At 42.2% G+C, this 25,511-nt stretch overlaps 1 protein-coding gene and 1 non-coding gene across 2 annotated transcripts; one reads left to right on the forward strand and one right to left on the reverse strand.

Moving 5' to 3' along the window:
* The first annotated feature begins 1,476 nt into the window (after positions 1-1,476).
* LOC126004824 (U6 spliceosomal RNA) lies at positions 1,477-1,581 on the forward strand. Its single transcript, XR_007494070.1, has one exon. It is a non-coding gene; the product is annotated as a U6 spliceosomal RNA (small nuclear RNA).
* A 5,953-nt stretch (positions 1,582-7,534) lies between these two features.
* On the reverse strand, positions 7,535-16,408 carry GLRX2 (glutaredoxin 2). Its single transcript, XM_049769742.1, has 4 exons — positions 16,270-16,408; positions 10,767-10,830; positions 9,159-9,335; positions 7,535-8,530 (listed from the first exon to the last, which is right to left on the reverse strand). The coding sequence occupies exons 1-4, from the start codon at positions 16,371-16,373 to the stop codon at positions 8,396-8,398; spliced, it is 480 nt and encodes a 159-aa protein (XP_049625699.1). The 5' UTR covers positions 16,374-16,408; the 3' UTR covers positions 7,535-8,395.
* Between the last annotated feature and the right edge of the window lie 9,103 nt (positions 16,409-25,511).

Here is a 25,511-nt window from a genome sequence, read left to right on the forward strand (position 1 = left end):
TTTTTTTGAAAGATTAAGGATTTATAGGGGTTTTAGAAAACTCTTCTTCCTATTACATGAAATCAAGCATGTAGGGGCCGGGCGGTGGCGCAAGAGGTAAGGTGCCTGCCTTGCCTGCGCTAGCCTTGGACGGACCACAGTTCGATCCCCCGGCGTCCCATATGGTCCCCCAAGCCAGGAGCAACTTCTGAGCGCATAGCCAGGAGTAACCCCTGAGCATCAACGGGTGTGGCCCAAAAACCAAAAAAAAAAAAAAAAAAGAAATCAAGCATGTAAATTATAGCTTTCACATGCCAAGTATTAGAGGTTTTATGTTTTGATGGGGAAGAAAGACATTAATAGTACTAAATTTAAGCAGATGTATTCTCTTTCATGGGAAACTTTAGATTTCGGAATGCTAAGAAAACATTCCTTTTGAACTTATTTGACACTAAAACTAGCTCTAATATTCTTTCTTGGCAGTTGGTATCATTGCTTCTGATGTCATCCATTTTAACACTTGCAGCATGGATTTTAGCTGTTAGCTTATTTGGATACATTGTTATATATACAGACTGAACAGAAAGTAGAGGGGTCTCAAACTCACGGCCAGCGAGTTGTTGTGCCCCGAGGGATATATATATATATATATATATATATATATATATATATATATATATATATATATATATATATATATATATATATATCATTTTGTAGCCCGTGGATTAGCAGGGAGTGCATTTGCCTCACGTGCAGCCAACCCATGCTTGGTCCAACCTAGCACCCCAATTTGGACCCCCATGCACTACCAAGAGTAATCACCTGAATGTAGAGCCAGAAGTAAGCCCTGAGGATGACCAGCAAATGTGACCAAAAACCAAAAAAATGTAGTAGTAGCTCTTAAATTCCTTTAGTAAAGCAAAAATTTTCTTAAAATTACTGTCTGGGGCCGGAGAGATAGCACAGCAGTAAGACTTTTGCCTTGCATGTGGTTCAATTCCCAGCATCCCATTGGCACCCCAGCCTTCCAGGGTCAATTTCTGAGTGCAGAGCCAGGAGTAACACCTGAGCACCGCCAGGTGCGGCCCCAAAACCAATCAATAAAGTTTAAAATTAAAAAATATTTACTGAAAAAAATAATTACTGTGTAGGATCAGGAATGGGGCTCAATGGTTTGCATGAGTTTCCCTGAGTTTGATCTCTGGTGCGAAAGAAAAAAATATAACTTTGGTTTTTGTTTTTGGGTCATACTGGATGACACTGGCTATTCGCTCAGAAATCACTCCTGGCTTGGGGTTCTGGGGGATCGAACCACAGTCCAGTTAGCACATGTAAGGCAAACGCCCGCTTGCGCCACCACTTTGGCCCCTAATATAACTTAATTCTCCTTAGAATTGTCAGGATTGTAGTATAAAGTTTTATTCCCATTTGTGTGTGGGAATCTTATACTTTCAGAAAGTTTTATCCATGAACTAAAATAAAATCCATCAGAGGGTGCTGGCTTCAGCAGCACATATTACTAAAATTGGAACAATACAGAGATTAGCATGGCCCCTGTACAAGGATGGCATGCAAAATTGTAAAGCGTTCCATATTAAAAACAACAACAACATGGGGCCAGAGAGATAGCACAGCGGCGTTTGCCTTCCAAGCAGCTGATTCAGGACCTAAGGTGGTTGGTTTGAATCCCGGCCTCCCACATGGTCCCCCGTGCCTGCCAGGAGCTATTTCTGAGCCGATAGCCAGGAGTAACCCCTGAGCACCGCTGGGTGTGGCCCCAAAACCAAAAACAACCACAACAGAGGGGGGCCAAAGCGATAGCACAGCAGTTAAGGTGTTTGCCTTGCACACTGCTGACCTGGGAGGGACCAGGCTTCTATCCCCGCATCCACCGTATCCCTATAGTCCCCTAATCTTGCCAGAGCCACGATTAACCTCTGAACACCAGCGGGTGTGGCCCAAAACAAAAAAATCCATCAGAGGAGTAACATTTAATGTAACCTTTTTGAAGTATTTAGATAACTAAATGAATTAGAACTTAGGAAAGATAAATTAAACAGCTACCATTGAAGTTAACTATTACCAGATCATAAAATTTCAGAGTTGGATGAAAACTTAAGAAATTGAAATACTGGGCCAGGCGGTGGCGCTAAAGGTAAGGTGCCTGCCTTGCCTGCGCTAGCCTTGGACGGACCGCGGTTCGATCCCCCGGTGTCCCATATGGTCCCCCAAGCCAGGAGGAACTTCTGAGCACATAGCCAGGAGTAACCCCTGAGCGTTACCGGGTGTGGCCCAAAAACCAAAAAAAAAAAAAAAAAAAAGAAATTGAAATACTCATTTTCTTCATTTAGTTAGGAAATCTGAGGTCCTAGAGCTTGTGACTTTGGAGCACTAGATTTAGAAATGTCAGTCTCATTTCCCCACACAAACAGAAGATGTTAGTTGATTTTGTTGATTCACAATTATTTGAGGGCAGGGGAGGTAAAATTAATCCAGACTTGTCTTTTTAAATATTAAGAGTAATGTATATACATGATTGCTTTAGAAGTAGAAAATCAAATGTTGAACATGTATAGTTTGTAGTTAACAGCAACCCTCAAGCACAATTGTTTTAAAAAATCTGTCTTTTACTATAGTCTGATAGAAAAAATACAAACCTTACCTTATTATGAATAAAATACTCATAAACAATATTTATTTTCTGGCTTACTTTAAAGTTGCCATTACATTAATATTTAGGGAAATGCTGCTTTTAAAATATAATCTAAGAAAGACCTTCATTTCCTAGAAATATGTAAATATTTTCAGGATATAATTTTAATTATTAAAATAGAACTAATGTTCAAAGTTCATCTTGGCTATGATTCATTGAAAATTCCATTTATTAACACTACTAAATATTACTTATGAACTGTTTTGTGGGGAAAATGAAGTGAATAGAATTATCTGATGTTTTGAACTTAGGAGTATTGGTGATTTCTTGTCAGTATAAAAGTTTAAAATGGGAGGTGGGCCAGAGTAGCACAGCGAAGGTGCTTGGCTTGCACGCAGCCAATTTAAGACAGATGGTGGTTCGAATCCCACCATCCCATATGGTCCCCCGTGCCTAGCAAGAGTGATTTCTGAGCACAGAGCTATGAGCACTGCCAAGTGTGACCCAAAAACCAAAAAATTAATTTAAAAAGTTTAAAATGAGACCAGAGAGATATCACTGTGGTAGGGTGTTTGCCTTGCGTGCAGCCGATCCAGGACAGACAGTGGTTCAAATCCTGGCATCCCATATGGTCTCCAGAGCCTGCCAGGAGCGATTTCTGAGGGCAGACCAGGAGTAACCCGAGAGCCCCGGGTTTTGACCCAAAAAAACAAACAAAAAAATAATGTTTTAAATGAGAGGACTTAGAGTACAGATTAGAAAATTTTAAATTAAAAGTAACCAATATGTATATGTTTTGAAAGATAGAGTTTGAAAAATTCAGTAGACTATTTTGTAAAATATGCATTTTGAGGGGCCAGAGCAGTAACACAGTGGAAAAACATTTGACTTGCACATGACAACCTGGGTTCAGTTTCCAGCATCCCATATTGTCCCCTGAGCCTGCCAGAAGCGATTTCTGAATGCAGAGCCAGGAGTAACCCAAGTGCCACCGGATGTTGCCCAAAAACAACAAAACAACAAAAGACCACAAATTTTTTCCATAGCAGGTTTTCCCTTTTCTAAAATGGTGTCCCCCCAAAAGCCCAATATTCAAATTACTGTAGAAGTTCAAAGTAACATTCCTGAGTACATTCTTGAGGATTATTTCAGTTGAAAAACACCTTTGAAAGCACAATAAATCAATAATGAGAGGTAATCAATTTATTGTCTCTTGTGGGGGCTTGGGGAACCCTAAGGGTGCCCAGAATGGAAGCCAGGTCAGCCACATGCAGCACCGGCTGTGTGCCCGCTATAAAGTAACCTTATGGCCTCTCTAAACCAGCGAGGAATGATCCAGGCAGAGCTGTACGATTGTATAGTGAACTGTAACTGTAAACTTCAGTGTTTTGCTGTTATCTATTTCTTAGTCTCTTATTTGTTAAGATTACTTTTTTATCTTTTCTTCTAAAATCATGGGGGTATCCTTTTCACCCCTGTAGAACTGAACGCAGGGAAGTCACCAGTTTCCATTTGGGATGATTAATAAGAGGCAGGTCTTTTGGAACAGGAGTTGAGTTGATATATAACTTCCACCCACAAAGTTTGGGGACTTTTTTGTTTGGTTGGTTTGGGGTTGCACCCAGCTGTGTTCAGTGCTTGCTCCTGCTCTGTGTTCAGGGAACATTCCTGTTAGGCTCTGGGAGATTAGCTGTGATGCTCCGGATAAAACTCAGATCTGCTGCGTGCAAGGCAAGTACCCTACCTGCTGCCCTATCTCTATTCCCTCACGATTTTTTGTAATCTAAATTTTTACTTTTGAAAATAATATGAAGTTATTTTAAAAATGATTCTGCTAATATATTCCATGTGGAACAATAATGTAATTAAGATTACCTTTTAAAAAATTATTAACTACATGTTTATCCAAACTGAGAGATGATTATATTGCAAATCAGAAAAATTAAATGAGTTACTACAAAATGCTACCACTGAAATTAAAATGATTCTCAATCAGAATGAATTTTGGAAATACAACCAAAATACACAAAATGTATCTACAGTGATTCTCTTCATTTCTATTTGGTACTACCAGCAATCCTTTATTGATATTTTGAAATAATTTTAAATTTCTGTAGTTTAAAAGCAGAATCTGCTTGAACAAAAGAATAAAATGGCTGGGTTTTTTTTTGTTTTTTTTGTTTTTTTTTTGCTGGTTTTAATCAGCATTGGATTGCAAAGAGCAATGAGTGAGATTTAGTCCCTGCTATTTTACATACCATTACCATATAACGATATTGAAATTTCTGTTTATTAGGCATTTTTTTTTTGCAATAAAAACTGTTTAGAATCCATAAATAATCAAGTTAAACTTTAAAATACGGGGACTGGAAAGTGATCCCACAGAGCATAATCAGGAGTAAGACTTCAGTACCTTCCCCATTAAAATTTTAAATACACAATTAATAGTAAGAAAAATTGTGTTGCCTTTAACTGCATACTATATATAATGGGGGTGTGGTGAAACATCAGTCATGCACTTCAATTGTACTTTAATTTTTTAAGATTGCCAATTTCTTCATTTTGTTCCCATTTTTTTTTTTTTAATAATTGAGTTAAGAGTTATACATTGTCTGGGCCCGGAGAGATAGCACAGCAGCGTTTGCCTTGCAAGCAGCCGATCCAGGACCAAAGGTGGTTGGTTTGAATCCCGGTGTCCCATATGGTCCCCGGTGCCTGCCAGGAGCTATTTCTGAGCAGACAGCCAGGAGTAACCCCTGAGCAATGCTGGGTGTGACCGAAAAACCAAAAAAAAAAAAAAAAAAAAGTTATACATTGTCAACATTTCAGGCTTGCAAAATTCCAATTCCTTCGCCAGTGTCCACTTGTCTCCACAAATGTCCCAGTTTCCCTTTTGCCTCCCAAGATTGCCAGTTTCTGATAATGACAAATTCTCTATAGGACTGAAATGGTGAAGCGCCTTTCTTCAAAAACTGGTTAGGTTTGCGGTATTATAATCTAGTCCTACACCGTTCGTTTGCTCAATACAAAGTCTTGGAGTTCCATAATTGACCACTTGGCAACTACTGAAATTATACAGAATAACTACTGCATAAAGTGGAATTTAAATATGCAAGAGCCTTAAAGCAAAAAATAAATCTTCTGGCTGCCTTAAAATATGAACTTTCAAATATAGGCATTCTGCTTTCCATGGGGTGGGGTCTGTTGCTGAGTTAATGGCCTTAATAGCATTTCTGAAATAGGGAACTCAAAGAAAGCAAATGTCTTTTAAAGCTTTCATTTTTACACAATGAAGAGAAATTTAATTCTTCAGACTTAAAGCCTAATTGTAAATGACTGATTTAAATACCTAGTAACAGGGTAACACTAATTTGTTACATACACATGCTTGGCTTGTGGTAGTTTGAGGGTTGTTTTTATTTTGTTTTGTTTTATGTAACAAATTATACAAGCTGAACTTTACATAATGACATCCGAAGACAAAGTTGAATATTTAAATACTTTAGTGAAAACTGCGGCTGTACAAAAATAACGAATTTTTAAGGGAACTTTTCAAGATTTACTTTTCAAGTAAATAGATTAAAACTTATAAATAAATTGAATTATGTGAATAGTTTATAACATTGTGATTGTTGCAATTAAATAGATATCTATCTCAGGTCAGTAATTTATCTAATTACATTCACATTTTCATTCATTTTGTCTTTCAAAGCAGGAATATTTTATAAAAACAAATCTCTAAATTACCAAGCTATTACTTAAAAATTTCTAAAGTTTGATTTATAACATGCTTGTTTCTGAGAAAGGACCCTAAAGGGGAGAATTTCAGTTCATCGTGAACTCACTGATTGTTGAGTCTTCCAAGGTTTTCTTTGTTTTGTTTTTAATTTTTGGGCCACACCCGGCAGTGCTCAAGGATTACTCCTGGCTCTGAGCTCAGAAGTCGATCCTGACAGGCTAAGGGAGCAATATGGGATGCCGGCCACGTGCAATGCAAACACCCTACCTCTGCACTATTGCTCCGGCTCGAGTCTTCCAAGTTTTAACTAAAATAGCAATATATCGGACGGTGCAGTTTTGTTCTTTTTTGGATAGAAAATGTATGGGATATTTATGTACTTAAAATTAATTTCATTTGAAAGCATTTACCAACATGTGATATCTGGACTTTCCTAATGTTGCACAATTACCATCTGGGACTGATTAATTCATCACTTTACACATGGAGTGTAGCTGGGTACTATGTGAACTGTTTCTGCTCAATTTATTGCAGAAATTGATAGTTTACAATAGTCTATGCACATCAAATTATTGTCTTTAAAGAAGAAACTTGTTTCTAACATGCCTTATAAAAGCAAAGAATCTTAGTCATCTGTTACAGTATTTGAATAAGATCAAACTGATAATTTAACATTCGTTTTATCATGCTTCCAATTGTATCTAACTATTATGTGACTGTTTACCATATCTGGATGGAGTTTATTTCCAATGGAGCTTAATTACAGGATTAAAATAATTGGATTTAATAAAAGTACATATCTAAAATTATAACAGGATCTTTTGTGAAGAAGTCAACCTGAAGTTATTTACCTTTGGCACAAGTTAACACCCAAAATTGGTCATGCAAATAAAATTAACTGTCCCTGTGTCAATTTGCAAAATTCTTTTCTCTCCGAATTCCCTAAAAAAGTTCTAAGATATGAGCTATAGGTGGTACAGAATGAGAGACAGTTCTATAGAATACAGAAACCACAAAAACACTGAACATATTCAACACTTGGTTGTTTATAAAATCCATTAACTGTAAATTTATTAAATGGCAAAGGGAAATCAATCACTGCATGGAGAAAGTGGGCAGCAGTATTTCTTTATAGATGAAGACTTGGAAAAATATTGCTCAAAAGTATTTATTTCTCATAATGGTGAACAGAAGACCCCGTTTTTCTCAACAGCTATTTGTATACTTTTTGTATTTCAGTCACAGGTGATGTTGCAAGGAGTCCAGGGCAGTGCTGGGGACAGAACTGAGGCATATCCACCTTGAGGTGACTTGGGAACAGTCTAACCTCCAGCTAGTCTGCTTGTTTGAGGATCACACCCAGCAGTGCCCAGGGCTTACTCCGGGCTCCGCTCTACCATCACTTTTAGCACAATTTGGAAGATGAACAAGTTTCATAAGCTTATCCTCTATCAGTGATGCCACTTTGAAATTTCTGCCTGGAGACACTACTGAGTTCCAAAGTACTTAATCATTCAAGTTCATTTGGTTTCTCTAAAATTCCTGTTTGAAAATTTTCTTGCTTGAGAAGTTAAAATGTGAAGGGTATCATCACATGGCACAAGGATATCCTCATTGAGTTTACAAGTGCCTCGGGAAAGCCTTCACTTTCCAGGAAAGAACCAGGTTTTGGAGCCACATGCCACAGTGCTCAGGGGCTGCTCCTCAATCCTTCCTCATGAGTGGTTTCTCGTGGTGCTTAAGGGACACTATGCAGTGCTGAGAATTAAATCAGGTTCAGCCACATGCAAAGCAAGTGCTTTACCCCTACATGCCACACCTTGAGTTTTAAACATCATCCCTTTTACTCAAGAACTGGCAAGTAGGAAGATGAGGTTTCCACTGTGATTTATTGTTCATTATTTCTATAACTCTGATGATAATCATTCACATACTGAAAACATACTCAGACGTTTCAAAGGCATCATCCATCAGCATGATTAGAAATACTGACGGGCCACGGGCATCACAACAGCACCACATCACTGCAACTCTTTTCTCTTGTTCTGCCGTAAATAGCACTGATGAATCAGCGGGAGTAGTTTCCCTTCTCTGTGAAGTCTGTGAGTGTCAGTTGCACCCCCAATAAATGTTCCGTTGACAAATATCCTTGGCACCTGGGAGATGAGTAAGGTCAGAGTGAGCCTCAGCTGGCTGTGAAAGGGACAGGACTGTTCACAGAGGAACAGGCCCCACATCAGACACAGCTCCTTTCACTACCTAGAGTGCTTTACAATGTTCAGCCCTACTCTGGAAGTAACAGAGGTACGGGCACTGGGGCACATGATAGGAAGTGGCAGAAGTGCACAGCAATAGACTCTCAGACCCCCCCATCCTGTATCTAGAACAGGAGAAATGCCACCTGGTTACTCAAGAGCTGTTTACTAATGGTAGGCAGTCAGTAAGTACCAAAAAGGAGAATGGCAACCTTATCTATTCTGTACCCATATTATGCAAAAATTCATGCAACTGCTAACAGCACTCCTGAAACCACTACCTGCAGAGGGAATCCAATTTTACTGTGCAGGAGACACAGAACACATTCGTCCTGAAAATTCCAGGAAGAACTTAAGGACTCCTAAACAAAAAAATCAGATATATAAAACCCCTAATGTGAGTCTCTGTCTCTCTGTCTCTTCCTCACTCCCCCTTCTTTCTCTCTCCTCTCTTTCCAGAAACATAGTCTAAGAGATCCACATCGGCATGGTCAGACACTATTTGGGACAAAGGCAGGAAAGGACTTACCGTCCGATCCCCAGTCATTCTGTACAGTGCATCCTGAAACTGGCTCCCATACTCAAGCAAGTCCAATTCTACCACTTTGCAGTGAACATTTATGTCATGAAAAAGCTTCTTTGCCATTGTGCAGTAAGAGCAAGATGTTTTGGAGAAAATCACTACACAATTATTAGAAATGGTTTCCTGAAGTAAAAGAAAAAAAAATTGGGTGGAAAGGGAAATTAGGAAGTCTCAGTATTTACTGCAAACAAGGTCCCTGTCATTTTTTTTCATCTGGTTATAACGATCTTTTTTTTTACAGTTATAAAGTTGTTCCTCATTGAGTTTAAATCATACAATGCCTGTCCAATTTCACCAAGGCACACATTTTCACCACCAATGTCCCCAGTTTCTCTCCTGTCCTACCCTCCTCTCTGCCTGCCTCTATGTCAGATAGTCTCTTCCCCCCACCTCATCTTTGTTTCAAAGGAGTATTTTTAAGGGGAAAAACAAATTCAATCTCTGAAAAGCTTTATCATGTTATTCAGGATAATAAAAGCAGCAAACACCACCAGCCTGGTTGGCAAAGTAGTGCCAACAGCAGCTCCAGTCCTGAGAAATGTTGGGGGGGGGGGGGGTTAAGTTAAGAAAGGGGGTGGTTCAGTGGCAGAGCACTTGCCCTACATGTAGGAAGCCTAGGTGCAATTCCTAGCATTGCATGGTCCCCTGAACTCTGCCTGAAGTACCTCAAAGAAATGAGCCAGGAGGAGCCCTGAGCACTGCTGTGTGTTCCCAAAACTATAAAATAAGTATAATAGACTCATTTTCTTTAAAAAAAAAAAAAAGGGGGGGGGGGGAGTGGGAGGGCCAGAGAGATAGCATGGAGGGAAGGCATTTGCCTTTCATGCAAAAGGTCACTGGTTCGAATCCTGGCATCCCATAGGTCCCTCAAACCAGCCAGAAGCGATTTCTGAGTATGGAGCCAGGACTAACTCCAGCACTGCCCGGTGAGACACACACACACACACACACACACACACACACACACACACACACACACACACACACACAAAGCAGGGGGGAGGGGCAGAGAAATGGCATGGAGATAGGGCATTTGCCTTGCATGCAGAAGTATGGTGGTTTGAATCCCGGCATCCCATATGATCCACCTAGCCAACTAGGAGCTATTTCTGAGTGTAGAACCAGGAGTAATCCTTGAGTGCTGCTGGGTATGGCCCAAAATTAAAATTAAAATAATAAAAAAAAAGAATAAAATGAGCCAAAGAGATAGCACAGCAGTAGGACATTTGCCTTGCAATCAGCCAACCCCGGGAAGGACCCAGGTTCGGTTCCCAGCAACCCATATGGTCCCCCGAGCCTGTCAGGAGTGATTTCTGAGAGCAGAGCCAGGAGTAACTCCTGAGTTCTGCCAGATGTGGTCCCAAAACAAAACATAACAACAAAAAAATAAAATGATTAAAGTCTATTTTGCCATGTGAATTGTTTTTAAAAGCTCTATTAATTTAGTAAATACACTTTCTGAACCTTGTCAGGTTTGGACAGTGAAGGAACAAATTCATGCAAGACTCAATTCTTTCCACAAAGTTCTTTCCTGACATTCCTCAACACACTCACTTGGATCTGGCTTACAGGAGCAGCTGTGGTTTTCTCCAGAGAGGATGATGTACTGTTTCCCATCCTAAAAGGAATTGTGAAAGGTGGCATGATTTAGTCAAAAACACAGCAAACATTTTAATAGAGACAAAATAAGATCTGATGAGATCCACTAGATAAAAACCAAACTTAAGAAACTAGTTTTATTATCAAGGCTAGATAGCAGTTTACCAAGTATTTTGCTTTGTTTTGTTTTGGTTTTTAGGGTCACATCTAGCAGCGCTCAGAGATTACCCCTGGCTCTGCGCTCAGAAATCTCTCCTGGCAGGCTTGGGGACCATATGAGATGCCAGGATTTGAACCACCATCCATCCTGAATAGGCTGCTTGCAAGGCAAATGCTCTACCACTATGCTATCTCTCTGGCCCCTTTTTTTTGTTTTTGTTTTTTTTTCCCCTTGGTTTTTGGGCTATACACAGAAGTGCTCAGATGTTACTCCTGGCTTTGCACTCAGATCAGTTCTAGCTCGGGGAGCCATCTGGGATGCTGGGGATCAAACCCAGGTACGTCCTGGGTCAGCCGCATGCAAGGCAAATGCTCTACCACTGTGCTGCCATTCTGGGCCCTACCAAAGTATTTCTTTACTAAAACTAAAAGATAAAAAAAGGTATTTCAGGGGCCAGAGAGATACCATGGAGGTAAGGCATTTGCCTTTCATGCAGGTCATTGGTTTGAATCCCGGCGTCCCATATGGTCCCCAGAGCCTACCAGGAGCGATTTCTGAGCGTGAAGCCAGGAGTAACCCCTGAGCACTGCCAGGTGTGACCCAAAAACCAAAAAAAAAAAAAAAAGGGTATTTCGGGGCTGGGCGGTGGCGCTGGAGGTAAGGTGCCTGCCTTTCCTGCGCTAGCCTAGGACGGACCGCGGTTCGATCCCCCGGTGTCCCATATGGTCCCCCAAGAAGCCAGGAGCAACTTCTGAGCGCATAGCCAGGAGTAACCCCTGAGCGTCACAGGGTGTGGCCCAAAAACCAAAAAAAAAAAAAAAAAAAAGGGTATTTCAATGTTTTGTTTTTGTTTTAGCAAAAATAGGGCACCAATATCCTTACTTATTTGCTAAAATCACATTTTCTGATTAAAGGTTAATAGAGTATTTTTGGTTTTGGTTTCAGGGGCTAGACCAAATGATGTCCAGTAGTTATTCCTAGTTCTGTACTCAGGAATCACTCCTGGCAGTACCCAGGGGACCATATGGCATGTTGAGATTGAACCCTGTTTACCTTTGCAAAGCAAGTGCTTTACTCAGAGATTGTACTTTATCTCTGGCCCCTAAAGGTTGGTGTACTCTTTTGTTGTTGTTGTTGTTTTGTTTTGTTTTGTTTTGGGTTGACACCTGGCAGCACTCAGGGGCTACTCCTAGCTCTACGCTCAGAAATCAGCCCCAGCAGGCTCAGGGGACCATATGGGATGCCGGAATTCAAACCACCGTACTTCTGCATGCAAGGCAAATGCCTTGCCACTGTGCTATCTCTCTGGCCCCAATACTCTTTATTTATAAATATGAACTAACAAATAGATGGTCCAATTAACCCTATCACCTGAACATTGTTTAAAAATAATTTCCGGGGGGGCCGGGCAGTGGCGCTAGAGGTAAGGTGCCTGCCTTGCCTGCGCTTGCCTAGGACGGACCGCGGTTCAATCCCCCGGCGTCCCATATGGTCCCCCAAGCCAGGAGCGACTTCTGAGCGCATAGCCAGGAGTAACCCCTGAGCGTCAAATGGGTGTGGCCCAAAAACCAAAAAAAAAAAAAAATTTCCGGGGCCAGAGGGAGATAGCACAGTGGTAGGACGTTTGCCTTGCAAGCAATGATCCAGGATGGATGGTAGTTTGAATCCTGGCATCCCATATGGTCCCCCTGTGCCTGCCAGGAGTGATTTCTGAGCGCAGAGCCAGGAGTAACCTCTGAGCGCCACCAGGTGTGACCCAAAAGCCAAAATAATAATAATAATAATAATAATAATAATAATAATAATAATAATAATAATAATAATAACAATCACTATTATTATTATTATTATTATTATTTCCATTTTCTTTTCCTGGAAGGGAAAATAAAACATCCTATTTTAAGAAAATTATTCATTATACTTATTTTAAAAGTTTGGGGGACATAGACATCTGGTTATGCTAATGGGTCAATCATGGTGGTGCTTGGGCGACCAGGAGCAATGGCATGATCAAGCAATTGTCGTGCTGTAGTCACATGCAATGCCTTAACCTTTGTACAATCTCTCTGGTCTGACAGCTCCCATTTTTTAAAATAAAAACATGCCAAAATTCCATGAATCTCTATAAAAGGGATTGCGTAGATTCAAAGATTTCCAAGGAACAAAAGAATTTTGATCATGATGATTCTTTTTGTTGTTGTTGGTTTTGGTTTTTGGACCACACCCAGCAATACTTGGGTTACTCCTGGCAGGCACAGGGGACCAAATGGGCTGCCGGAATTCAAACCACCATTAGCTGCTTTCAAGGCAAATGGCCTGCCTCTGTGCTATCTCTCCACATGACGATTCTTAGTTTAAGATTTCAAGTTTCCGGGGCCGGGAAGGTGGCGCTAGAGGTAGGGTATCTGCCTTGTAAGCGCTGGCATAGGACGGACAGCGGTTCGATCCCCTGGCGTCCCATATGGTCCCCCCAAGCCAGGGGCAATTTCTGAGCGCATAGCCAGGAGTAATCCCTGAGCGTCAAACGGGTGTGGCCCAAAAACCAAAAAAAAAAAAAAAAAAAAGATTTCAAGTTTCCCCATCTACAAAGCAGATGTAATAATCACTCCCTCCAAAAGGGGTATGTGAAGGCTTCATAAATCAAAACACAGAAAGCAGGGCCAGAGAGATAGTACTGGGGACAGCCTCGGTTAACTCCCCAGCACTTCATAAGGTACCTCAAACATGAGTGGGAGCGGCCTTGAAGACAAAACCAGCACTATCCAGCACCACTATGTGGGCTCAATCCACTCCCTGACACAAACGAAATATAGAAATCAGAATCATGTCTAATACTCAGTAAATGTTCAATGATGTTGGCTGCCATCACTACTATTTTTCCCTGATTAGTTAGTTCAGTTTTGTTCATCTAAAACCTAAACATGAACTTATAAAAGAAGGCATTTGTTTTATAAGAATAATATTCACCAAAACTCATCCTGGGTAGCATCACCAAACTCTGCCTGCCCCAGCACCGTTCCCTCCTGCTTCATCTCTCCAGATCAGCCAAACTCCGCTGCATTGTTGGAACAATGACCAACATCACAAATTAACTAACCGTCACAGTGGTATTATAAATCTTACCAAGACTAGGAGCTTGTAAGTTGTGAATAAGTGTAGGTCAGGTAAAATTGACAACTCAATCTTCAAAGCCCTCAAACAGATTCTAAACATTTCAGTTGTTCTTAAAATAGTGGAGCAGAACTAGCTCAAAGCAAGATCTTAATTCAATCCCTGGTACCACAGAGAAGTCAGAGCACCAAATGGGATCTCCTTGACAGCTGGGGTAACTCCTGAACATAAGATTGTGTTCCCAAAATGAATAAAAATTCTTCCTCCTCAAAATCAACACTTTACACATCTGACAGGTAAAATTTACATACGGTAAAACAAAAGCAAGCTACTTTTTATGTTCTTTTTTTCCCCAAGGCAACATCAAAATTAGGGGATAGCAGTAAATTTTAGAAAATCACATTAAATGGCTCTTACTGTTACTTGGGGTGACAAGCACATACCAACTAGATCCCTATGTACACTCTAGATTAGGAGACTGACACAGGCAGCACCTTAAATACACACTGGAATTAGAAAAACTATTCCTCAGTGGGACCAGAGCAACAGTATAGCAGCTAGGACACTTGCTTATATAAAGCTGACCCAGGTTCAATCTTCGGTACCCCATATAGTCCCTTATGATGATAAGTGATTCCTGAGCACAGAGCCTGGAGTAAGTCCTAAGTACCACAAAGTGTGTCCCCAGAAACTGAATAAAAAAGAATGACAAAAACTATTCCTATGGAAGAACATGCAATATTCTAATCCTCAAGGTTTCTAATATCTTATTCTATGCTTCCTAAAAGATAAGCAAAGAAGCCATTAGAATAATAACAAAGGCCTGTGTGTTCCCTTATTGTCTCTAGAAAGGGTCAGCAAGCTGAGTTCCTGGAGTCTCAGAGAGAAGTTTCAAAGCTACACTGGCACTGACCTGAACCAAGCGAGAAGTCTGAAGAGAATAAAGCAGCCTTCTACCTAGTTGATCAACTAAGCAAAGGCGTCCTGAACCGCGGAGTTCAGAGGCTGAGCACACCCTTAGCATGCAGCAGGACTGGGTTAGACTCATGGTGATGCACGATCTTGGGAGCACAGAAACAGAATTAGCTCTAAGCATAGTCAGGTGTGATCCCAAATTCAAAACCAAAAAGAAATTCCTTTCTCTCAACCCCAGCTTATCAGCATCAGCACCAACTCATCTACTATGTCATTTAAAATTCCTCAGTTTTCCTTACTGAAACATGAGTCCCCTGTTGAGCTTTCCAAAAAATGTTTCATGCAGGAGAGGGTGGGGAATGCCTTCAGAAAAATCAATGAAAGAGAAAGTTCCAGAGCCAGGAGAGGGGTGTATACCCGGTTCCTACAGCTTGGGAGCCTCTGAGCATAAATTAAAACTAAGAAGGTTTGGGGCCGGGAAGGTGGTGCTAGAGGTAAGGTGTCTGCCTTGCAAGCGCTAGTGTAAGACGGACCGCGGTTCGATCCCCCGGCGTCCCATATGGTCCCCCCAAGGCAGGGGCGATTTCTGAGCGCATAGCCGGGACTAACCCCTGAGCGTCAAACTGGGTTAGCTTCATATAAGCAAGTGTCCTAGCTGCTATACTGCTATACAAAGAGTAACACATTGTCTTCATAAAGACTCCAGAAAAAGTTAATTAGTCAAAAGTTAAAGTTCCTGGGGCCGGAGCGGTGGCGCTGGAGGTAGGTAAGGAGTCTATCTTGCAAGCGCTAGCCTAGGATGAACCGAGGTTCGATCCCCCCGCGTCCCATAGGGTCCCCCAAGCCAGGAGCGACTTCTGAGCACATAGCTGGGAGTAACCCCTGAGAGTCACCGGGTGTGGCCCAAAACAAAACAAAGTTAGTTCCTCAACTCTCCCCCAAACTGCACGAGTCGCCAGCGGAAAGCGACCCCGGGTGGTGCAGGAAGCCAGGCCCGGGTTGGAGGCTCCGGGAAAGAGCCCGGGCCCGAGCAGCCCCGCAGCGGCCAGGGAAAACAGTCGCCTCGATCAGGCCGGCGTGACAGGAGCCACTAAGCTGGGGCCCCTCGGGATCCCCGAGGCGTGCAGGGCTCCGGGTCGTGAGCGTCAGCGACGGGAGCGGAGCGCGGAGCTACCCCGAGACGTGCAGCTCCCCACCCCGACCTCCGTCTCCGGGCCCCGGGACACGGCGAGGCCTGGCGTCCTAGCCCGTCCGCCTTCACACGCTCCGTACCCGGAGGTCGCCACTCCCGCCGTCCTCCCGCCAAGCCGTCCCGCCACGCCACTCCCGCTCCGGATCAGGCGCGTCCAGGCCCGCGCGGCGAGGCTCCAGGGCATGGTCGCCGGAGACCCGGGACTGCCCAGCGCGGCGCCGACAACACTGACCGCGGACGAGGGAGTCAACGCGGCAGGCCCCGCCCACTCGCTAAGACACGCCCCCTCTGGGCCGGGCCACGCCTCCAGGGCTGCCCGCGGCGCCGCCTGTCGGCCCTGAGGGGCCTTCTTGGGTCTTTCCTCCGCCAGGAGCCCAGGCTCGTGTTTCCCGCGCCGGCCCCGCCCCTCTGTGCGCTGCTCTGGTTTCCCCCTCGCGCTCACCTGAGGGGCCCGCGCCTGCGCACCTTCTCGGGCTACGAATGCTCCCGATTAGTGGCTCTGTGAAGTCGAAGCCCTGCGCCTTTAATAGCATCGTCCCAACTTTCTGTTGAACGAGTGTCTGGTGTTTGATAGGCCCAGAAATCTCATTTTCACAAGCCCCAGAGACGGCAGGGCGCTTACTTGCATTTGGCTTACCTGGGTTCGAACGTCGGCATCCTCTGGGGTCCCCAGAACCCCGCCACGGGTGATCCCTGATCTCAGGAGTGATCCCTGGTACCCACCAGGTGTGGCTCCCAAATAAATTAGGTCCCTGATGGAAAAATCCCGATTTCCATCAATCCTTAGCTTTTATGCTCAGAAAAAAAAAATTTTTTTTAAGTTAGAATGCTCATTCCAAAGAAAACAAGTGTTTTTCAAAATAAGAAAGGAATTTAGGACATATAGCAATCTTCCAAAGGCGTTTTCTTTGGAAACAGCAAGTGCTATAGTTAGGCCACATTGTCATGGTCGCTGGTGCCTCTCAGTGATGGCAATAATGGCCTTTAGTGCATCACTGTATTAAAGGAGGTGGGGCGGGTCTGTATTTTACTACTGAGCCAACACTGACTTCTATTTAAAGTCAAGGTCACATAGTTACAGAAATTGGTTAAATGAAGATGTATGAAAATTGTGGTGGTGATTTCTCAAAGTCAAAGCACCATCCAAATTAATATTTCATGGATTCTGGAGATTGCCTTGTTAACTGTCAACTGTCATAGTACATGAGGCTGTGGTTTTTGTTCTGTTTGGTTTAGTTTGGTTTGCTCTTTGGATCACATCCTGCAATGCTCAGGGTTTACTCTTGACTCTACTCTCAGAGATCATACCTTGTGACCTCAGGGGCCCCAGGAAGTGCCGGGCTACTTACCAGAGCAATGTACCCTACCCTGCACTCTGTATTATCCTTCCAGCCTCAAGTTTGCTTCTTGTGTGATTGGTACATTATAACATGCCCCTCTGAGCACACCCAGCATCTCTGCCCTTGCTCTCAGAGGGTAGAAGAGGAGCCCAAAAAATAAAGCTGGAGAAAGAGTGTTCTTTTCTCTGAATGTCAGTTTTCCAAGGGCTTGAGATTGTCTTTCAGTCAAACAAGTTTGCAATCGCTTCATGGGCCATGAAAAAGATGCCAGGTCATGCTGAGGGACATTATAGGACTCAGACTGTTTGCAGACTTGTCATGACCTTGGAGCATCGGTTTCAACAGAGAGATGTGACATGAATAGTTATGTATGTGTATCTGCGTATGTGCATTTGGGTCACACCTGAGGATGCTCAGCAGCAGGTCCTAATGCTGTATTCTACTGCCCTTGTGGCCTTTTCACACTTGCCTCAAAAGCTCTGCTTGGGCCAGAGTTGATAGGACATAGCCTTGCATGCAACTGACCAGTTTAGCACCCCATATTCTCCCCCAAGCTTTGGTAGGTGTGATTCTTGAGTGCAGAGCCTAGGATAAGCCCTGAGCATATTAGATGTAACCCCAAACCAAAACAGCAAGGAGAAAAATAGTACAACCAGTGGGGCACTTTATATACTGGGAGACCAGGGTGCAAATTCATGTATTCCATATTATCTCACTCCCTCCAAGCCCACTAGGAATGATTCCTAAGTGCAGAGCCAGCATTAAGCACTGAGCGTCTCTGTGGGTGGCAAACAATAAAAGCCTACCCCTTCATTTTTCCTCAGAGGGTTATTTCTGAGCTAAAGAGCCTGTCCCCAAAGTCTGCAAACATGGGCTCTTAGACAGGAGGTGGCCCTGTCCTCTTAGCTACAGGCAGACTGTGACCTGCCCACCTTCCAGCTACAGTGTGGAGCTGTTGGCTCCTCTGGGACGCAGCTGTCCCACAGCCTGATGGTGCTTTTCCTATGTGGTCTCCCAGGGTTCCCAGAGACGTCCCATTCAGTCATATACCATGTAGAGTTACCAAGCTCAGTAGTGGTGGCAAACGGTGCCCCCCTTTTCAGGGAGCCATGTATTGGCTATAGTGATACCCTGGGACTAGTGTTCAAGGGTGAGGGCAAAGCCCTAAGTTCTGGCCTTCCAGAAAGAAGAGGAAAGAAGCAGCCAGATCATTCACAGTGCCCTGAACACTGCTCTTGCTCACTAAGCACTCATCACTGCCTTGCCATAGGTTCTGCCTGGCACCCAGAGAAGCTGAAACCCAGGGCTGCCTCTACCCAGCACCTTCCTTTGGTACAGGATTATCTTTACAGACCATCAGGATGAGGGTTAGGGTGGCTGATGTCAAAGGGGGCTTGGGATAGTTAAGGAATCACACCTTTCTCAGCTTGCATTATTGAATGGTTTTGAATTCTAACAGTTGTGTGAACCAGAAATATCCTGAGCACAACTAGGGAAAGCTCCCCTCAGCCCCCATATATAAACACACCCCATGCTGTCCAAGGTCAACTGCACTTCCTCACTTGGATCTTTGGGATATGGACCCACACCAGGGGTACAGTGGGTACAGTGACTCTATACCAACTCTATAGATGTTCTTTACTTTTTACCTCACCTAGGATACAATACCCAGCTTGCCTAACAGTTTCAACAAGTACAATTAAAATAGCAAAAGTTTCAGTTGATTGTTCAAATAGGCCCCAATTGGCTCCCAAGCTATGAGACTCTTATTACCACTAAAACTATACTTTCACTAATTCTTGTATACTTGTTGCACTACCCATAAAGCATGTTAGTCTCCCTAGACAGCACTGCCCTTGACTGCAGTATTAACTCCTGGCTCCCTTCATTCCTAGTACAAGATCAATGAGGAAACTATTCCAAACAGTCTCACATCTCTGGGCTGCGCTGAATAACTCTAACTTCATCTTGTTTATATAGTATGTGCTAAAATAGTATCAAAATTTCCAGCGGGACTATGTTATCACATCTTTAAATTTCCTTTTAAAATAGAAGCCTGGGGCTGGGGAACTGGACTTGAGTGTGTGTTACATATGGAAGCCTGGAGGCTGATCTTCAGTACTGATATGTGTGGATCTCTCCCAAATATGAGTCTGTCTCTGAAGGAAAGGTATTCAGATGAGTAATTTCTCTTTCTTAAACCTACCAATGCGAGAGTATTACCAATATATCAATGTTAGAGAATATTAAATAGTCTAAGTGTAATTGAGGCTGGTCATTAAGATTCCAAGATGTAGAAGTCACTGGTGAAGTCAGAATCGCTGGTAAGGTCAGAGTCATTGAATGTAGAAGTCACTGGTGAGGTTGGATCTTAGGCTAGAAGAGCACTAACAAAGAAGCATCCACCAGCCACTTTGGGAGAGTATTACAATTTATTGTAGGTGTTAAAGGGATATTTATATTAGGGGAGAGTAAGTAGAGAGTAAGGTGTGGACTCTATGTCAGTCAATAGGGTAGGATGTGAGAGGGGATTACAACAGGATGTGTACTTCTGTGTTTAGGAAAGACAGGTTAAAGGGATTAGGAAAAGCAGGGTGTATGCTCTGGATGTTAAAATAAAGTGTGTGCTAAAGGTGATTAGCTGCATCTCCCCCTTCTTAACTTCATAAAAAAATACAGAAATATGAGGTAAAACAAATTAACTCATACCCCCAAGGTTCTAAAAAAAAAAGGGTGGATGTCTCTATCTAAAAGATAAAAGGGGTGGCAGGGTTTTTTTTTTTTTTTTTTTGTTCGCTTGTTTTTGTTTTTGGTGTAGGTACAGCAGAAGCTGGGAAAAATAGAAAGAAAAAATTTTGGCTTAAAATGAGGGTGTCCCTACCCATGAAGTATCCTGCTAGGCATACTAATTTTTCTAACCCCAAAGTCTTTCTTCATGGCCCCAGAAAAAGTTCTCTTCAATCATGGTTGTTGCAGTCAGACTTAATTAGAGATCTTGGTATTTGCACAGATCCTATGTCAAAGTCAAGGTGTTTTGATACATCTCCTGGTATCATCTAATCATTAGGTGGTGAGGCAGGGAAATCATCTGCCTTGAAAGCAAGTCATTACTAATTTCCAAGGCATCATTAGGGTGATGTAAGAACCCACTATGGGGCAAGTAGGTGCCAAGGCATACCAGGACCTGTCCTGGTAGAGGGTTGATTCCTGGTGTAGATGCAGAAAACCATGCTGGATCCAAATATAGGACTCAAAGTTCAGGGGTGATTGGCCAATGTCCGAGCAACTGAAGCCTAAGTCAACTCACTATAGAAAATATTCAAGGTGGAAGGCTCCCCTGAAACAAAATTTTTTGAAGTTCCCATCCCTGATGGATAGTAAAATTTGCCCATTTTAATGTGCCCATGCAAAAATAACAGTGTCACAAGACACTATTGGAGCCTAGGGGAAATAATAAAAAACCAAACAATACCTTTCACTTAGTTCTACCCAAAACACAAAACTCAAAGGATACTATCTATACTATCTACTATAAATTTCTATTAGCAAATCCAAAGAGAAGAAGGGAAATTATATCTATATAAAGAAATATAATGAATTATACGTGTTGAGGAAATATACCTAAGAAATATACAAATGAGGTATACATATTTCCTTTAAGTCTTTTGAAATAGTCTGAGGGGAGAACAAATTTCAAATCACATCTTTAGTCAGAAATGTGGTCTTGTGGAGTCAGAAAAAATGTCTTGCAGCAGTCATGGATCAGTAAGTATCTTAGAACTGAGGGTCTCTCAAAAGCCAAACCGGTTGCATGCAACCAGGAAGCAGGAAAAATGGGGTCAAGGGAGAACACGACAGTGGTGGTGGCATCATCTTCATCTATATAGAAATGGCTATATACAAAAAGGAAGGCCTATATATAACATAGACAGACATTATGTATAATATGGATGGACATTAAACAGAGAGGTGGCCACCATACAGAGACTCACACACAAACACGCATAGACAGACCAAAAAAAAAAAAATCGATCCATGGGTTGCATTTGGAAAACTGACCCAGGTGGAATAGGTCAAAGCACTTCAAAATATAAAGCCAGCATATCAAGTGGAAAAGTTTTATACTTCCTTGGAGTAATCAATGTTGATGGAAGAGAAATTTGCTGAAAAAGGCTTCATGGTTTACATGCATAGGACATTCGAAAAACAATCATAATACTCAAGATAGAATACTAAGTAATATGGTGATGAGCACGTGTAAAATACGTTGGAGCGGCCTGGAGAGATAGTACAGCGGTGTTTGCCTTGCAAGCAGCCAATCCAGGACCAAAGGTGGTTGGTTTGAATCCCGGTGTCCCATATGGTCCCCTGTGCCTGCCAGGAGCTATTTCTGAGCAGACAGCCAGGAGTAACCCCTGAGCACCGCTGGGTGTGGCCCAAAAACCAATAAATAAATAAATAAATAAATAAATAAATAAATAAATAAATAAATAAATAAAATAGAAATACACTTTATAGGGGCCGGAGAGATAGCATGGAGGTAAGGCGTTTGCCTTTCATGCAGGAGGTCATTGGTTCAAATCCCGGCTCCCCATATGGTCCCCCGTGCCTGCCAGGAGCAATTTCTGAGCCTGGAGCCAGGAATAATCCCTGAGCACTGCCGGGTGTGACCCAAAAACCAAAAAAAAAAAAAAAATACGTTGGAGCATTGAATCACATGTCTCTAACATCATTTCCTTTCCTGAAGGCAAACTGAGAATAAAGGCTATGATATAGTATAAAACCAGCATGAATGAAAACAAGTTGCAAAAATAAACTCAATGTCTGAAAACTGTAGCAAGCATTCATAACATTCAGATACTTTATCCAAGTATATCTGTAGAGAGAGACATTGGAGAATACACGCAGGCATAATCAGATGTAAATGGAATAATTTAAAATATTAAGACATTAGAATGAGCTCTGTATTAGGAGTCCTACAAAATATATCACTGCAATGAGAAATTAGAATGTCCAAACTATATCTCCAAGGATCACCGTGAACAAAAAACATTAAAAGATAACTATAAACATAATAGAAATCAAGATGCTAAAACATAATAGTGAGCACTGTAATGGGAGTCCATGTTCTCCCAATACTTTCTACAGCTGTTTCTGTGGGTAAAAACATTAAACATTATTACAGACATCTATAAAAAGCAGTTAGTTGAACACCTGCTTAATCTAAATGGCTGTATCCATTGATGCAGTTCTTTTTGAAGTATAAAAAAGAATATAGGCTGCTGAAGATTTCACAGATGAGTTGTAGATTTCTGAAACTTCTTGATCATCAATTTAACCCAAAGTTTTCTTGCTATATTTTTACAATAGGCTGTGCAATGACCCTTTTCCATTTTACCATAATGGTTTGGAACAGAGAATAAGTTGTATTCTTCTGGGTTGTCCTTAGAATCCATAGTGTACTGTGATAAGTCAAGGGTTTCTAAAGGAAAGTCCACGCAGGTGTGTAGTTTTTTTCAGCCATTTACGGTAGGAAATACGTTTCAGATGTATTACGAACATAGGTGGTAATTCCAAATTTCTATCCTTTTTAGAGAATCTTGTGTGTGTTTCAGTACTTCAAAAAACCCTAGCCTCTGCTTTTCTTCAAATGAGATTATCCACAATACATAATCAATTTTTACCTGAATAATTGAATTGTTTTTTTGGCACCAGCGTATCTTACTTAAAGTGTCTTTCTGCAGCTGCGTAGAACTCTCCTGTAAATAAGTTCAGGACGTTTAGTGAAAATAATGTTAAGGATAAAATGACCATCAGTGGCATGCCCCTTTCCTATATTTTAATAACTGATTTTTGAGAATTCTGTGTAAACAAAGAGATGTAAAGAAACAAGAGATGATCTTTGTTTGGGTGAAAACAATTTTTAAATTGTGTCATTGGCCTTGATTGGTTAAAGATTTATCCCTTCTGGGACCCAGAGATTATTACCTCATGAATTAACTACCCACTTATTTTATATTTTAAATAGTTGTTTCCAATCCTAAATATGTTCACTATAAACAACAGGGCTTTCTGATGCCTCTTGAATTACATGAAGCTTCAAGCAGTATTCCTGAAAAACTAACAAAAAGGGATCTTTGTGATCCCAAATATGAGATTTAGTCATCTCGAAAAATCAGAACAAAACTTTTTTTTTCCACAAGCCCACAACAAAACTATTTTGGGGGCATTGATTGCTTGTTAGAAAACTTCACAATAGGGCCCAGAGAGATAGCACAGCGACATTTGCCTTGCAAGCAGCCAATCCAGGACCAAAGGTGATGGTTTCGAATCCCGGTGTCCCATATGGTCCCCCGTGCCTGCCAGGAGCTATTTCTGAGCAGACAGCCAGGAGTAACCCCTGAGCACCGCCGGGTGTGGCCCAAAAACCAAAAAGAAAAGAAAAAAAGAAAACTTCACAATAGCCCTGTGAATCCAGATTTAGTAAAGCCAATGCATCAATAAGCCAGACTGGATTTCATCCTACTTGCTGCAAAAACCAGCCAGGACAGATTCCAGAGCACAGAGCCAGGATTAAGCCTTGAACTAGGCTGGGTGTAACTCCTCCAAACAAAACTAACACAACAAAATAGCCATTCTCCAAGATGAAGATCACAGGATTTCTAACTGAAAAGGTAACATTCTCAATTCTACCAGAAGATTTTAAACAGAATTGTTAGCAATTCCTTTTCTTTTCTTTTTTTTAAATCACACACCTGGTTCTGCTCTCTTGGTGGTGATAGTGGGTTGTGTGTGTGTGTGGGGGGGGGTAGGGTCGTTAGCTGGTACTAGGGATTGGACTTGGTTTAGTAGCATGCAAGGCTATCAAGTACAAGCTGTATTCTCTCTCTCTCTCTCTCTCTCTCTCTCTTTTTTTTTTCTCATTATTAGTAACTCGTACGAAGTGGCTGACTTCAGAAATGGACATTTGGAGGGGTCAGTAAAGGAGTTTGTTGTTAGGCCACACCCAGCGGTGATCAGGGTTTACTCCTGGTTCTGTGCTCATCACTCCTGGTGGTGTTAGAGCTCAAGGACTGCATGAGGTACAGGAGGGCTTGAACTCGGTTCAGCCTGTGCAAGGACCTCACCTTAAGTCCCGCACTGGCTCTCCAGCCCAAGCTCAAGTTATTTAGCCAAGACTTTATACCTAGCAGTACTCAGCTATGCTAGGCTTTTCTACATACATGTAAACACCAAACATAACCTTTTCACCTGCCAATCTCCTATTTGCCACTTAACCCTGAGTAGTATGGGATGATTTCTTGTTTGCACCTCCACAATAACAGGGGCAGAAGATCTACAATGGAGGAACCACCAAAGGAATAGGAGGGCTAGATATAATATTGTGATTTCCTAGAAATCTTTACCTATTAACAATTCCATTTCTCTGGGGCCGGAGCGTTAGCTCAGCGGTGCGGCATTTGCCCTGCAAGCGCAGACCCAGGACAAACCCTGGTTCGAACCCATATATTCCCCCGTGGCCTGCCAGGAGCAATGAGCGCAGAGCCAGGAGTAACCCCTGAGCGTTGTGGGCTGGGTGTAGCCCCCCCCCCAAAAAAAAAAAACCAAAAAAAAAAAAAAAAACCAACAACAACCAGCTAACAACCAAACAAACAAAAACTCCCTTTCCCCATCGCTAGTTAGTGGATGCTGTGAGGTGATTTGGCTGTTATTAAGTTCAGAGAGCAGTACCTTGAATCCCTTTTCATGCAGGGATCCAGTCTTTCCCACTACATAAAGGCAAAAAACAAAAACAAAAACCAAAGTAATCAAAAAAAAAAAAAAACACTCATTTTCACAGGACACCCTTTCCTCCCAACCTCAAACCACCTGAAGGGGCTTTAAGGGATAGATCAAGGCCAAGAAAGAGGATCTTGGGGCCGGGGTGACAGCCCAGATGTAGGGCGTTTGCCTTGCACGCGGCTGACCAAGAAGGACCTGGG

The sequence above is a fragment of the Suncus etruscus genome, chromosome 3, assembly GCF_024139225.1.
Source record: "Suncus etruscus isolate mSunEtr1 chromosome 3, mSunEtr1.pri.cur, whole genome shotgun sequence".
In the NCBI taxonomy this organism is placed as follows: Eukaryota; Metazoa; Chordata; class Mammalia; order Eulipotyphla; family Soricidae; genus Suncus; species Suncus etruscus.